Consider the following 16,373-nt stretch of genomic DNA (forward strand, 5'->3'; position numbering starts at 1 on the left):
ATTTTATTTTTCCTTTTTTTTTGCTGGCCGACATGGGCTTCCCTGTGAAATAAATTGAAACGGACAAAAGTGATTTCTAAACAAATTCATCTTCATTCTTCTCAGTGATTCTCGGGTGTTCTGTGTGGTCTGTGTTTTGCGTTATTGTGCTACTGGAGGACACCTGGCCAAGCTTTCTTGACAGTGGGCAGCGCATTTCGCTGTAAAACGCGTTGATAGTCTTGAGATTGCAATGTACCCTGCACGGATTCAAGACACCCAGTGCCAGATTTAAAAAAAAAAAAAAAAAGCAGCCCCTGAAAACGAATGAGCCCCCTTCGCAGTTCACAGTAGGTGTTATTTTCTCATTCATTTTTTTTCAACACATTCCAGTCTTGTCAGTTATTTCAGTGACGTTTCAGAACAGTACTAACAGTTTTTGTTCACATGTGGAAGAGTGTGTAACACCTATCGGAGTTACAAGCACGGCTGAGTTCTGTATTTTTAAACTTGTCTGCAACCATCAATCAGAATAAGTCACTTCCTGGAGGAGGAACACATTTGGACAAATGGAGAGAGATGGCCGTGAAGGTCGTTGCAGAGAGGAAGGGGGTCGCTGACTTGAGATTTGAAAGACAGCAGCCTAATGCCGGGCTTTCACAATGAGTCAGCCGTGACATTTAAAGTCACTCAAAGTCACACACTGCTGGGCCCCTGTTCATTTGGGCAGTTTTTGACAGGGGTCTCAGGCTGCATTCATCGTCTCCTCATCCACGGTGACTATGACACTGGTAGTTAAATCTTTAGTAAATATGATCAATTCATAGGTTTTACCATGTGTGGAAATATGACGATAGTTTTGGCTAGTTTCTGTGTATTATGACTCCTGCTAATCTTGTAGAATACTTGTGCTATGTTGAGCAACTCGGGGAAAAACAATGCATCATGTACAGTATTCCGTTGAATTTTTATTTTATAGATCCATTCACACCAGACGTTATCTCAAGGAATTTAACAGGTCTGGAACCTCGCTGTTCATATATTAAGAAGCCAACTGAACCCCACAAGAGTAAGCACAAGGCGACTTAGGCAAGGGGAAAAAAAAACTTCCTTTAAGGAAGAAACCTCGTACAGACCCGAGACTCAGTGTGGGGTGTCTCTGTCTGCCTCAACCAGTTGGTGTTAGATAGAGATAGATAGATAGATAGATAGAGAGCGAGAGAGAGAGAGAGAGAGAGAGAGAGAGAGAGAGAGAGAGAGAGAGAGAGAGAGACAGACAGACAGGAACCAGTGAACTTAACTCACTTCACAACAAGCAGCAGCTTGGCAGATAGAGAACCATTCTTCCAAAAAGAATATAAAAACAACCACATAGCCTTGCCTTGACAACGTTAGTTTAGCATAATGCTAACAAACAATGCAAAATGGTATGGACAAGCTAACCCTACTCCTGTTTTCTCCGCAGATGCACACATATGTTCTTTTAACGTCTCTTTGCAGCACGTGGTTTGCGCCTTCCTCCGTGCTGTCAATGCAGTGCATGGTTACGCAATATGCGTGGCCTGTAAAGGCTCCCCACAGTTGCTGTGACAAGTGCCCGCCAGGTAAAGCGGCCTCGATGCGCTCTACGTGGGTACAGTGGCGTTGGTGCAGTGTACAGTCACTATTGTATCAAACGCTTCGTGTGTCGCAGGTAAACACATGATCCGGCGCTCGCCAACCGATTGTGAGATGAAGTGTGGACTTTGCGCAGGTGACCGCTACGCTGACTCCTACAACGTGCAGATGACCTGCGATGTTTGCAGAATGTGTGACAAACGTGAGTGAACATTCCGTTGATTTGGTTGCCTGTAAGTTGAATTGTTTCAAGTCTCGAATCAGAAGAGTGTGTAGTGTTGAAAGCTGTCGTGGGATTCAGTGTCCTTCCATACGAATCTGGCAGTACGTTGAAACTTGCAGCAGATTGTAGTATTGTAGCTGGGACGGTGATCTAGTGGTTCGTGATTCTTGGTTAGAATCTCCGCTCGGGCCTTTTAGAGTGGAGTTTCTCTGGGTACTTCAGTTCCTCCCACATTCCAGAAACATGCATTCTAGCTTCACTGAAGACTCTAACTCAGTGATGCACAACTGTTCGATCGGGACCCAAAAGTGGGTCGTGGAGCCATTCTGGGTGGGTCGTGGATAGGTCGTCAGAATTACAGGAGGTCCTCAGTTTGCAACAGTACTGGCATGCAACATTTTGAGGTTACGGATAGTGTAAGAATACGTTTTCACGCAGTATGAGAAGGCCCGCTCAGTTAGCACTGGATTTAAAGTTTTTCATTGGATTGCTTTATATTCACAGCCAACAAATGAACGTGTAGTTCATCCATCCATCCATTTTCTGTATCGCTTCTCCTCACCAGGGTCGCGAGAGGCGGCGTACACCCTGAACTGGTCGGCAGCCAATCGCAGGGCACATAAAAACAAACAACCATTCGCGCACACATTCACACCTACGGGCAATTTAGACTCTTCAATCAACCTACCATGCATGTTTTTGGGATGTGGGAGGAAAGCGGAGTGCCCGGAGAAAACCCACACAGAAACGGGGAGAACATGCAAAAGCCACACAGGCTGGGCCGGGGATTGAACCTCGGTCCTCAGAACTGTGAGGCAGATATGCTAACCAGTCGTCCACCGTGCGTAGTTCAAATTTGGTCAAGTCTGTTTTTAAAGGCTATTTTTGAACAACACATTATTGTTCTTAACATCTATTGGAGTGGATCGCGACTTAACAACAATTCGAAAATGGAGGTCCCAGTGTTCCACCCAAGCTCTAAATTGTCCATGGGTGTGAATGTGAGAGTGAACGGTTGTTTGCCTACTGTATATGTGCCTTGAGATTGGCTGGCCACCAATCCAGGGTGTAGCCCACCTCTCGCTCAAAAGTCAACTGGCAGGAGCTCAAACCCACCCATGACCCTAATGAGGACAAGCGCTATAGAATATGAATGGATGAAGACCTTGGTTCATTGGATTCAAATGACTCATCCAGTCCGTGAGTTTTGCTTTTTCCATGGCTTTTTTTTTTTTTTTTTTTTTTACTAAACTTCTTCCAAAAGATCAAACGCCAACAACATAGCAGCCTTTGAATTTGGAGCAATAATTCATCACATCTCCTAATAGCATGTAGGAAAGGTTTTCATGCTTTGATGAAACCAAGGTTGATTTTGGCCACAATGGGTGCAAAAACAACACTGCACATCTCCAAAAGAACACCAGGATGAAGAAGCTTTGGGTGTGTTCACTTTTCATCATCTTTCTGTAATACCTAAGTCATGATATTGGTAGAAGCAAACCTGTAAGACACACTAGAAAGCAAGTTAAGTATACTCCATTCTAAGGCGTTGCAGCACTGTACAACTATAGTAATCAACCTAAATGACAACTAATCTTAATGATGGCTTCTCCCCTTCAGCCAATATGGAGTACGAGTCCAAGTGCCAAACCTCTCGAAACGCTGTGTGCAGATGTAAAGCGGGCTACAAATGCACAGATGAGGCGTGCGCACAGTGTTTGCACATACCAGGAGCAGTCAAGTCCAGCACCGCAGGTACCCCGACACATCTGTGCAAACACAACCACCGTCCAATGCTAATAAATAATGGAGGTGAGGCACCGTTTTTCATGTTACATAGTACAAGATGATACAGAGGTATTGAATTAACAAAATGTTCATTATTGCTCTTGTAGTTCACCGTGTTGCACCACTGCACTGAGTAATACTCGGAACTGTTTCTAATATTTGGTTACTCGTAAGTCATGGTGGCCAAATTATTAGGAACACCTCTCATTGTAACACAGTGCTGCCTTGACATGCAAAATGTTATTTTCTTCTGTGACCATTCTCATCTTTCTCCATTGAAATGAATGGTAATGCCATTAATATGTTGCAGCCCCCAAAAACACAAACTAAAATCTTGATAAAGTTGTTTTTAAATTGAGAAAAAAAACAATCCAATTCAAATGTCCCTCACCTAAATGGTCAAAACTACTGCGACATTGACGTTAGTTTCGTTAGCCCGTCTAGGGCTTTTGTATTCTGTGTTAGCATTAAGCGTGTGGACTTCCGTCAGGCAGAGTTATGTGATGTTCCACTGGGAATGGCAATAAACAACTTAAAGCAAGCACTTGGAATCTTTTTTAAAGAATTGTTCACTATCTATCGAAACTGCGGCTTGATGGGAAGTTCACTGTCACCATCTAATACGCATAACCCAAACTTTTGCTCACAACTCAAGAAAGAAATCGGCCGAACGACGGTGGCGGCTCGTATCTCCAAAAACTTGTAAATCCGGTCACTCGTAAGCTGCAGTACTACCACTCGGTGATGCTTGTGGTTTTGTCAACACAGCAGCACTGCTATTATGCTTTGAAACGCCTCCTTACTAAAGTGCACTAAAAGCAGCATTCGTTCGTCGTTATTGATGCTTAGCCAAAACGGGGCACGCCTTTACACTATGACAACCTTGTTGAAATAATAGAATTGGAAGCAGCATAAAAGGTTCCACCCTCGGTCGGTATTAGGTAAAGAACACATGATTACAGCGTCAAAGTCTAAAGTCTACGTAGAGCCAATGTGACAAATTGTGCAAATCATATTGCGGTGTGTGATAGAGTCCCGAAAAAATGATTTTGTTTTTAAAAAATGGGGAGAACTTGCAAACGCCACACCGGCGAGGCCGGATTTGAACCCGGGTCCTCAGAACTCTGGGGCAGATGTCCAATTGTGATTGCAAGTTCCGCTTGTTGATACATGATATAGCGCATATTTCTTACTCAATGTGGGGTTTCAAAGAGTCCATTCCTCATACATTCTCTGTATGTATCCCCTTTCCCCGGGGCTATTACAATACTATCACTCCATCAGTATTTTGTTTTCCACCATGCTCTTGTTCCAGTAGCCGATTTCTCACCAGAGAGTCCTGGTTCCCCAACACCTGACGCGGACCTCGCTGACCCGGGCGACGTCAGAGCCAGTATGACAATCATTATGAGTATCGCTCTTCCCAAGTCTCGGCATATAGCGTGAAGGGTCTTGACCTAAGGACACATCTAGATGTGACCGTTTTGCCCTGACCGGGATTTTATGTATAATATATATATATATATATATATATATATATATATATATATATATGTGTGTGTGATCAGATTTTTTTTTTCCCTTGCAGATGCAAAACGGTACTTGGTGGAAATTCTCCCCCTGTGTGCAGTCATAGCAGTCACTGTCTTTGTGCTGGTCTTTGCCTTTGTACGCTGGATCAGATCCAAGCACGGTAAGCATACAATTAATAGGAGAATCTTTGAATGTCATTTTTTAATGTAATTATAGCCAATTACAGCTAGCTTCCTTGTTTATTGTTGCTCAGGCTACTATTCGAGAGACAAACGGGCTGCATTACCTCCGAGCACAGAGGAAGAGGAGGTGTGCAAGCCTGTCCAAGAAATGTGCGGCAAATGTGAGCAAACTTTGGAGGTTTGAATTTTTGTTAATGGACCACAGTCAGCTGCTTGTGTTTCGATGTCAAAATACAATACACACGTGTGGGACATGTATGAAACGGTCATGTGTGGATAAAAAGTGGCACAGCGATTCGCTGTAAGATTGTACAAAGTAACTGCAAGGTTTTCCACTCGATTTCCTTAAATAGTGGCTGCGGATGGGGTGTTTATTTACTCAACTGCAGCGTACTGGGCTTCTTTTTGAGAAAAGGTTTTTATTTGTACAAACACTTGTGTATGGAAATGTTTTCCTTTGTGTTACAATCGGAGTGGAATGTGGCTCAGATGAACAGTTTCTGTTCTTGTGGCCTTTTATTCATGGTTCCTATCAATAGCGCAGTTAGATCTGCCAAGCCGGGCACACAGATAATCAGGCCATATTTGAAAAGCTTTCCTCCCTCGCGAACAAAGTCAGCAAAAGCACGCTTATCATGTCTCTAAAACATGGGTGTCAAAATCTTTTTACGTCTTTTTTACGGAGCCTGCGAAATCTTTTTTACAAACTGGCCCTAAAAACGATACTAAACAAATGCACGGGCAATTACGTAATGTGACTGGGTGAATATTAGGCTAGCCTTGCGCTCAAGCCACGGCCATGTCTGTAAACAAGCACAGTGCAGCTCAGCTTCTGGCTCGCTGACGTCATGGAAAGCCATGTTTAAAAAAAAGTAGCGTGTTGCAACTTCCATACTCTTCAAAGCAAAATCAAACGGCATTACAGTTGTTCCTTGAGATAAGAGTTTAATTCGTTAGGTGAAGGTTAGGTTTTTTAAATACACAATTAATCCACTTTGTTTGATGTTTAGTTTGACAGTAAACTTCAAGTGGGAGGGGCCATAAACAGCTTGTAGCCTCTTTTTTTGAAGAATTGCTCACTATCTGTCAAACTACTGCTTTTTGTGACGCGAGCTGAATTGAATTCACTTCCACCATACAGCATTCATATCTGAAGTTTGCACTCACAAGTCAAAGCAAAAAAAATATTTGGTCGAACGACGGCTCGTATTTCGAAAAAGCCGTAAGTCTGCCCACTCGTATCTCAAGGCAAGACTCTATTGATGTTTTTAAGGCATGACAATTCACACTGTTCAAACTGTTACTGTTTCATGTGTCTGTATTCTTCATTTCCTAAAAAGAAGACAAACTGTTCATGTTGTACTTTCCTGAAAAGATTCAACCTGTTATTTCATTTCAAATGTCGTTCAATCTGCTCCTGTGTAAGCAAAATATAAGCAGTTCGTTTTGCATTTTGTTCTCTTACTGCGCCAAATGTTCACACAAACTGTAACCTTACATCAATAAATACATACCTTGTGTGTACCGAACCGTGATTTTCGGCAATCCACCTCTAGTGATTATACAGTTACAGTGGATACAAAAGCAGCCCTGCTCACATGCCAAGTTCTATCTATCTATCTATCTATCTATCTATCTATCTATCTATCTATCTATCTATCTATCTATCTATCTATCTATCTATCTATCTATCTATCTATCTATCTATCTATCTATCTATCTATCTATCTATCTATCTATCTATCTATCTATCCATCCATCCCTGCAGTCGAACTACTAACCAAAATCAGGGTGCAGTTGTACACTGCACCCTTAGTCAATTACAGCCCCCTAGCTAGCAGGTGCCCCCCAGGTACCACCTGCTATATTTTCCTGTCAAAAGGGGAGAAAGTGGTGTTTTTTTATGGGGAGGTGTTTATTTAATGGAGGAGGAGGATGAATTAAGACATGGCGTCTGTTGGAATGAAGGCCGCTATTTGAGGATATCCATGTGCATCTAAATAAATCTGAGTATTTTGGAAAGCTTAATTTATTTCAATAGTTCAATTTGAAAAGAGAAACTCAATGTTCACTACACAGATTGAAATATTTCAGGATTTATGTTTGTCTTTTGACTTTTTTACTATGATTATAGCTTAAAGCTAATAAAAACCCCAAATCCTCCAAAAATGTGACTATTACACAAGAAACAATAAAAAAAAGAAAATACAGAAATTCAGTGGGAATTGGGATTCAGAAAATTATTTTTCTGTTTTTATAGAATATATGAATTCCACTTTTTGAATGACTAAAATGAATTTTTTTCCCATATTCCAATACACGAACTGAGATGCACCTGTACATTTATGTTAAGCGATATTTATATGCATTTACATAGAGTATTTTTGTTGACTGTTCCTATGCACATAAAGGAAAACCATTTGGAGACTCCAATTCTTAAATTGTATCATTTAAATACAGTTATTGCATTGAATCATACATAAAACAACAGGGCAACATTCGTGGTGAATCTTACTGTAGTAAAAACGAGACCTTAGAAAAAGAAGGCACACCTAAAAAAAAAAAAAAAATAAAAAAAAACATAGCTTTATGCAGGAACAAGAAAATGAGGAACGTGTAGCCACTGGAAATAAGACAGACTACATATTCTAAATTGTAAAGGAAAACGGTGCACCATCAAACTTATTGCACCTTCCTTCCTTCTTCCAAATCTCCCTACCTTTCCTCCATGCATTCCTACTAGACAGTCCTTCTTAAAGATTGTTCAGCAAATGAAATCTCCCGCACTGGTGAGGTGATCTCCAGCCCTCATCTTCAGGATTCTGCTTCCTCTTTGGACACGTGCCAGTCTTTGCCTTCCTCCTGAGAGGGGAACAAGACCGCCTCTCCGCTCATCTCCTCCTCAGACAGAGGAACACTGGGGGAGAACGAAGGAGGAGGGGCTTGGTCTCCGTCTTCGGCCTCCTTCTCCTCGTCTTTTGTTGCCATCTTGGTTTCCGTGACGGGTCCCACTTGGCCGGTAAACTGACTGAGCCAGCTGAAGATGACCGTCCCCGCATTGTGGACATGCACAGCACCTGCACACATGGACGGTCATTCAAGCGTCTCATAATAATGAGCGCACCCGTGTGTGCTGAGATGGAAGAAAAGGCTCCATACCGCAAGGGTCAGTCAAGAAATGCTGATTGGGCTCTTTCTCCTTAGCTGTAACATTGGGAACCCCCTGGAGAGGAAACAGCAATTTTAAGATTTAAAAAGAAGCCTAAACCTTCAAGCCTTTATATATATATATATATATATATATATATATATATATATATAATATTTTGTCTTTCCTCACTGATGGGACTGTTTCCTGACAGTGTGCCCACTTACAAAGTTTAATAACCCCCTATAGATGCCACAAGCAAAGCATTACTTGAAGCTCCTACCTCCACTTCAACATGGTTCCTTGGCAGCAAGATGCCACAAGATGGGGCCAAAGAAATACTCATATTGTACAGAATTTGGCCTGGGCACAAAAACAGACAACAGCATACACACACACACACACACACACACACACACACACGGACAACTTGTTTTGCACATCACTCACCTTATTGCATAACTTCAGCACAGCTGGAGGACACATGTCACACATTTATTAGCCAGCTTGCTCTCACGCTAGAATCCAGCGATCAATCGCTCAGAAATTGATTTTCCATCATACCCCGCTTCAAGCAAGTTTCCTCTCCGCGCCGACAGATGCAGAGCCAGACGGTGAGGGCCACAGTTACCACGACGACCATTGGGAACACGACGGCCACCAGCTGAGGGCCTGGGTTCAGAATGAGAATCAGAATCACATTTATTTGCCAAGAATGTCCAAAAAATGTCCAAAAACACAAGAAATTCGTCTCCGGTAATTGGAGGTTCGGTTCTCTCTCGCCAACGGGGACGCCTTCGGTACACAGACTGCAAAGTGTTCTATCTTTAAAGTATAAACAAGTACATGACTCACCTTTGTTAGCGTGTGAGCTGTTTCCAGGCTCGGCCTCACATCTGTATGACATATATAAATTTCAATTATGATCATAAAACTCTAATGTATGTAGTAGTGATCATTAATGTATTAAGTTGGGACTTTTCATGAATGAAGTGCAGTATTTACCTTTACTCACTACTTGCAGAAAAACTCGGTTATTCGCTATTTTTGTACTCAGGCCAAAGCCCTGTCTAATGTAAAAGTAGCGCTTTGGTGCCATCTTGTGGCATCTATAGGCAAGGGGTTAAATGACTAATGATTTTCTGCAGTTGACTATAATTTGATGAAAGTCGAGTCGCAGTCGATTAATCGATGACGTCGTCGATGCGGACTAGTAAAGTTGACTTCCCGACTAGGTGACTAATGGGTTCATCCATCCATCCATTTTCGGAGCCGCTTCTCCTCACTAGGGTCGCGGGCGTGCTGGAGCCTATCCCGGCTGTCATCGGGCAGGAGGCGGGGTACACCCTGAACTGGTTGCCAGCCAATCGCAGGGCACTAATGGGTTCAACTATAGGCAATTCTAAAACTTTAGGTGTGTATAAATTACACACCTAAATTACACATTACACATTAATTACACGCATGTACTGCAAAATAATTACACATTATTTTGCAGTACATGCAGGTCTTGGTCACTTGGATCACTGTGTGCGGTACTCACTCGGGAAAAGAGCACAATCTGGCAGAGTTGCTGCGGGATCCTGAGGAAGAAGAGGAAGGAGTCTGTTCATCTTCATCTGTTGTTGCTGCTGCTGCTGCTGCTGCTGTTACTGACACACAGAATGTAGCGCTTTAATTAGAAAAAGTAATTGACTAACGTATGAAGTAACTATTTCCTCATAGTGGCCAGGGGCGTATATTTTTTTGACCCCAAATTTTATTTATTAAATAAGGACACTTCTAAATGTTTCCACATAACGTAAAATCATCTTAATTCTCATCTCATTAGACAGACTGTTTACATGCTCCATTGAGTGCTGATGTTTTGGTTAGCAACCGAGTTAGTTAACTTTGTCCATTTGTGAACGGTGGCTATGAGGGAGAGGGAGGTGTATACAGTATTTGTCGCGGTATTATGACGCCCCCTGGTGATTCATTGAGCTATGGCATCTATTAGAGTAGGGGGACACTTCAACCTCCCCACTCTCGAGCACTTGGTAAAAAAAAATACATTTAAAAAACACCAACCAACCAACCAACCAAAATACACTAACCAGCTTACAAACAAAAGTACACCTTACAGTGCAATGAGCTCAAGTTAATAGCAATGTGTTTAATATCGTGTTTGTAATTTGCAGTAGTGTAGAACTGCACTTCATCACACTGAGAACTGTACCTAATATTTTGGTCACCTTCTTTAGCCAAATGAAAATTATAAAATATGAGGAACTTCTCTCGGTATGACACTACAACCACATTGATAGATACAGTACTGTATATTGTTACGTGAACTCTGACATTGTTGTCTTCGTAAAAGATGCATTTCTGATATTCATGACAATGTCATCTCTCGTGTCACCCAGCATCTATTTACCGGTTGTGGTTGCGACACAGTTTTTGCAGTTGCCGGTATATGCAACCACAGCGGTACAGCGGAAGCCATCTTGGCATGTGCACTTGAGGTTAGATGTGCTGCTGCAGTCCTCGATCACTTCCTGATTGAATTCTGAGGTGAAGGACAAATAAGACAAAGATCATTTCATTGAGCTTTCATTGCAGCTGGGCAGCGATTAGCGCAACAACACCCGCCGGCCACAACATTAGGTACACCTGCATAATATAATAAGATCCAATACAAGAGCTGCATCAAAGTTTCTGCCTGTACAAAGTAAACAATTGCTCATTGATTGACACTGATTATTAATGGTGTACCTCAACAGCCAAATAAAGCATAGCATCGATGTTAATGATGAGATTTTTAGTAGATGGGTTCAAAAGGTAGTAAAAAGGTATACAATAAAAAGAAATGGTGCTGGAGACAGCTAGAAACACGTCTAAGTATAATGCAGTGCAGTTGCGCACTATTGTAAACTATCATTTTTAAAAAAAAATAATTTAATACAGCTCAATCAAAACTAGATTCGCAAAACTTGCCACACACATACTGCAGTGCAACAATGCAGGCCTGTATATACTGTACAGTACTATTTATTTGTGTACTGTATTTATTCACTTGTGATTTTTGGCTGAAATACTTTAAAAATATATATTATAAATTTAAAGAAAATATTAATTCTTCTGGGGCAATTGTGTGCACGTGTGTGTGCACGTGTGTGTGTGTGTGTGAGATAGCATTTCAGTAGTGTGCATGAGTGCGCGAGCAAATAATTTCTCAGTTGTGCGCATAAGAGCGTTTTAGTGTTGTATGTTAGAGTGCTTCAGTAGTAAGTGTGAGGTAATCACTTTTGCAAATCAAAAGGGAAAAATAAAAAATCAAATCAAAAAACTATTTTGTCTTTGCAAAGGCAGAAATTGGGCTGCAGCACTTACGTATGACATACGAGACATTGTACCGTATGTCATTAATACACAAGTGTAGCTTAAGTTGTCAACGCTGAGCGAATCAACCATCAATGTTGCTCTACCAGGCCTGCAATCGCCGTAGCAACGAAGGCAGCTCTCCTCGCGGTTCCAGTCAGTGGTGTAGCTCTTAGCGGGACACGGCGCGCACTGCTCACAAGACTTCTGGAACTCACCTGAGACAACACAACACAACACAACACATGCCATGTCGTGCGTTGCATTACACATGGCATTCCAACTGCACGCCATACAGAACAGAGAGGATACCCGCCTCATGACACTGAGGCGGGATGTGGTCACGGAGCTCAAGACGGCTCTGCAGTGCCGCGTCATTTGTCAGCATCAAGACAAAGACGAGCAGGGCGTGGGAAAAGATAAATGATACGGTGATAGTTTCGGACTTCTTTTCCACCCAGTTGATTAGAATTGATCGTGAGTCAAAGCGTTGCGAGGAAAAGGCCGAGAAATACAAGATGTGTGTGAGTGTGTTTTTCTTCATCTCTGTTCAAGATGAAACATTCTACGTTGGTGGATGGTCCAGGCCAGCAAGGCATTCTCTGCTGGTTTCAATACTGCCAGAACCTGCACTGAACTACAGTACATTTACATAGTCTGTGGTATGGTGTCTTTTGATTGGAGAAGAAGATTTTGCTTGGTTATTTGGGTATTGTCACTGTTTGGTGTTTTGTGTACAGCGCTTTGTTACAGCTGCGGCTGTTGTGAAAGCGCTATATAAATAAGGTTGACGAGAGAGAGAGAGAGAGAGACTTGAGTCCTCCGAGTGGTTGGCCAGATAAAACCGAGTTGAACCAGCAAAACACGTTTGATACGATCAGCACACAGTTAATGACACTGGCGAACAACCAATTTGTTGTCTAAGATTTTTTACTGTAGCTTATTTAGGACAATTTTGATGTGAATTAAAATATCGCATTGGTTTTGCTCAACTTTTTGAACTATCGCCACATGTTTTTGTTTTTATGTACAGGTATTTTCATTTTATATCAGGGGTTCTCAACCGATGTCACAAAAATGTCATCAATTAGCATAAAAACCTGACTCATTTTCAGATTCAGCGAAGCTAAATTGTCCTAAAAGTTGAAAAATATCGACAACTTCCATCCATCCATCCATTTTCTGTATCGCTTCTCCTCACAAGGTTTGTATGTGCCCTGCGATTGGCTGGCAACCAGTTCAGGGTGTACCCCGCCTCCTGCCCGATGACAGCTGGGATAGGCTCCAGCACGCCCGCGGCCCTAGTGAGGAGAAGCGGCTCAGAAAATGGATGGATGGATAAAAGTCCTTAAGGTTAAGAGGTCAAACCAATCAAATTGTGCTAGTGTCACAAGACATCCCACGAAAATGCCCAACATTCTGCGCTAAAAACTGATGTGGCGTGATGAAAAGACGTTTAACTATTCCTATATTTTAAAAGAAACATTCCTTTTAAGTGCACTAGAAGAATGACTCCAGTGCAGTAGTAGAACAAATGTGTCTGACTGGTAACTTTTTTTCCACTACTGTATGACATATCTGCACATTTGGCATAGTAGTAGGACAACATGTTAATAGTAAGACAAAACTACTAGCGGGCATTTGGTACTACTTAGTAGGGTCCAGCAGGCTACTAGTGCCTACTAGCCAGGCCTAGTAGTGTTAACAGTGCAGCAGAGTAGTTTACTAGTATGGTTTATTTGTGGACTAGTAGGTCAAAAGTGGCACTAGTCATAGAAAAAATGTTACTGGAAGAAACAGTCACTTGACTGGTGCTCTCTAGTCGCTCTACTAGTGTGCTAAATTGTCTTACTAGTGAGGAGAAAGAGCATACTTGTACATGGAAATGAAGCTGGATGTCACAGACAGTGAATAAATGCAAACGGCTTTCCATACACTTGCAGTATCTTAAGAGAAGCTAAGGACTTCTTCCCATCAGAACGAGGCTGATCGGGGACACGCTCCACGAAATGCACTGCTTTGAAATTATGACATATGTTTTTATCCCCCCCCCACAGAAACATATTTTGTGAGAAAAACAGCAGTTAAAAAATGATTTTGCCACAAAAGGTTCATTTGCTCACCTGGAGGGCACATCTTGCACTCTTTGCCATGCCGGATGGACAAGTGGTTCTTCTCTGTCTTTAAATGAGAAAATTACAGTATGTATCAGTAGTATACATTTTCCACTATACTCATCTGATAAAATAATTTCATTCTGTAAGGTGCTTTGGAAAGGTGAAGGTGAGAACGCCGTGCCATAGAAGCCAACTGTTATACATGTACAATAATATAGACATACAGTATGCATACACACAAAAAAGAAACGAGATGTAATGAAATGGTTGCAATTACACTAAACCCCCCTCGAGTTCCATTCAGTCATTGAGAAGAGCAAAAAAAAAAAAAAAAAACACACACACTTGCGATGAAGACTTCACGTAATTTCTTCAACAAGTCTGGCAAAACTTAGTTTCTCCCCGATATACAAAGGTGTTAGTCTCTCAGTTGAGATATAGTATATTGGTTCAACATACGAGTTACAAGGCGTCGCTTGGTGGATTTTTTTGCTTTGTGTTGCTCACCAAAATTTGACCTCCGAGCAAGCTTCTCATAGACCGCCGTCCGAGTAAATTGAGAAAAATAAATGGAGCAACTTCCATCTATTGAATGGGACAAAAAGTCAAGCACACTGAGAACGCTCACAAGGAGCTGCTGTGGGCCACAGCTCACGCCCATACCAACTGGCCAACCCGATTCCAACTCTTGATGTCACTCACTAAGTTGTGCCCCTTAAAGGCCCACAATCAACACACAAATACTCCACTATCTCTGCATAATGGCTGTTTTAAAAATGTGTTTTTTTTCTTGACATTTTATTTGTATACAATACTTTTTTTCTTTAGTAAAACCACATAATAAAAAAGAAAAAAAATAGGAGGGCGTGGATTAATGGCATTCCAATTATTTTTATTGGGGAAAATGAATTTGCTATGCAAGTAAACTCAGTTGAAGGTCTCCTTTATCGCTGTTTTTATTTATTTATTTTTTTATCATCTTGGTGTCCTTTTATCGGGTTTGCATGATAATTTCGGTCGAATGCCCAAAATGTCCTCTTTCAAGCTATTCCAGTTGGTCTTTTCTGCCTAGCATTTGTACGGTGGCCGACAGGGGCAAATGCGCTGCAAACGGCCATATGCTGCATAGCAGAAATGACGCAAGATAAAAAAAACAGACAAGCACATAAAACAACTGCAAAAGAAAAATTGTGCAAACATAACAAAACACACAAATCCCAAAACAACTGCAAGAAAGAAATGCTGCAAATTCACGCCACACAACGGAAGTCCGCCAGGCCCCTAGGGTGCGCGACCTCCGGGACGGACCAGTCCTGTGAGACCAGAGGCACCACAGGTACGTATAGGTAGCTACGGCATGCCCATTTTGAGCTCCGTGCCGACGGTGACAGTAAACTAGGGAGGTCAAAGTCGTCAGAGCATTGAACGGCGAGAAAACCAGAAGACCAAGAATGTTGGCACATTGCGCTGCATACGGTTGCACGCCATACCATTACGACAAAGGACCTGGGAGTCTGTTTCAGATTTTTTTGTTACTTTTCATCAAATGTGTATTTGATGGCATACGCTATGGCGTTGACAAAACAGTAACCCTCATGAAAATGGGTTGAGAAATGAGCAAGTGCCGATTAATTTCAATGTCCATGCATTGCCTTCTACGGGAACGACGACCCCCAACACGGCCGCCACGTAGGCACGTCGGTTCGTCGAGCTGCCGCAGGGCGCTGGCGTATTTAGTATCTATGAATACCAGGTCCCAGTGGCCTGGCAGACTTCCATTGTGTAGCATGAACGTGCAGCAATTCTCTCTTGCGGTTGTAACTAACAGCTAACAGTAACTAACAGCCAACTTGAGTGGGTGGGTACCAATCATGAAGTGAGCAGGTACTTGAATATTAATTGACTAAAGTATGTCACACTGTCAGAGATTTCAAATCCACCTGTTTTGCAAGACTTATTGCCTTTTGCATTCAGTTGACAAACCGCATACGTGGTTGTCAAACCTAAACCATGTCACAGAATCATTTCGACCTATGCTATGCATAAAAAAGTAGAAACAAATGGATTCTGATGGAAGGGGACTTTTAAGAACTTGGCCACTGAACAAATTCAACTCAAAAGCCCCGTCAGCACTTTTTGAAGGAGGAGGAAGTGAACTTACCAGCGGGAAGGTGAGCAGCAGCTGTGCAGATGACAAGAGCACACTCACTAAATATTGCACTTTAAGGCCCATCCTGTGAGGTGACATGATAAAAGAAAGCACCAAACCACACACATAAAGGTTTGCATTTTCATCATATTGTGACAAGTGAACCAAACATTTGTTTTACCTTCAGCTGTGCCACTGCTATGATTCCGTGGAAGTTCTTTGGCAACTATCTTTACTTTCTCGTACACTTCATGCCGCCTGACTGCCTCCACCCATC

The 16,373-nt window shown here is 42.1% G+C and overlaps 2 protein-coding genes across 4 annotated transcripts; one reads left to right on the forward strand and one right to left on the reverse strand.

Moving 5' to 3' along the window:
* The first annotated feature begins 708 nt into the window (after window positions 1–708).
* Window positions 709–6,845, forward strand: cd27 (CD27 molecule). Of its 3 annotated transcripts, none has more exons than XM_061674418.1 (7): window positions 709–755; window positions 1,445–1,583; window positions 1,673–1,798; window positions 3,440–3,574; window positions 4,923–5,000; window positions 5,196–5,300; window positions 5,394–6,845. In XM_061674418.1, exons 2-7 carry the CDS (start codon window positions 1,445–1,447, stop codon window positions 5,504–5,506), a joined length of 696 nt encoding a protein of 231 aa, XP_061530402.1. In that variant the 5' UTR covers window positions 709–755; the 3' UTR covers window positions 5,507–6,845. The 3 variants fall into 3 exon arrangements, with proteins under 3 accessions (XP_061530402.1, XP_061530399.1, XP_061530400.1); XM_061674415.1 differs by having other exon boundaries at window positions 717–770; XM_061674416.1 differs by having other exon boundaries at window positions 717–770; window positions 4,926–5,000.
* Window positions 6,846–7,157: 312 nt separating this feature from the next.
* Window positions 7,158–16,373, reverse strand: si:dkey-260g12.1 (tumor necrosis factor receptor superfamily member 3). Its single transcript, XM_061674425.1, has 11 exons — window positions 16,278–16,373; window positions 16,109–16,129; window positions 13,954–14,007; window positions 11,938–12,048; window positions 10,887–11,018; window positions 10,014–10,122; window positions 9,326–9,366; window positions 9,035–9,142; window positions 8,754–8,833; window positions 8,482–8,545; window positions 7,158–8,399 (listed from the first exon to the last, which is right to left on the reverse strand). The coding sequence occupies exons 3-11, from the start codon at window positions 13,964–13,966 to the stop codon at window positions 8,137–8,139; spliced, it is 921 nt and encodes a 306-aa protein (XP_061530409.1). The 5' UTR covers window positions 13,967–14,007; window positions 16,109–16,129; window positions 16,278–16,373; the 3' UTR covers window positions 7,158–8,136.

The sequence above is a fragment of the Phycodurus eques genome, chromosome 4, assembly GCF_024500275.1.
Source record: "Phycodurus eques isolate BA_2022a chromosome 4, UOR_Pequ_1.1, whole genome shotgun sequence".
Classification (NCBI taxonomy): Eukaryota; Metazoa; Chordata; class Actinopteri; order Syngnathiformes; family Syngnathidae; genus Phycodurus; species Phycodurus eques.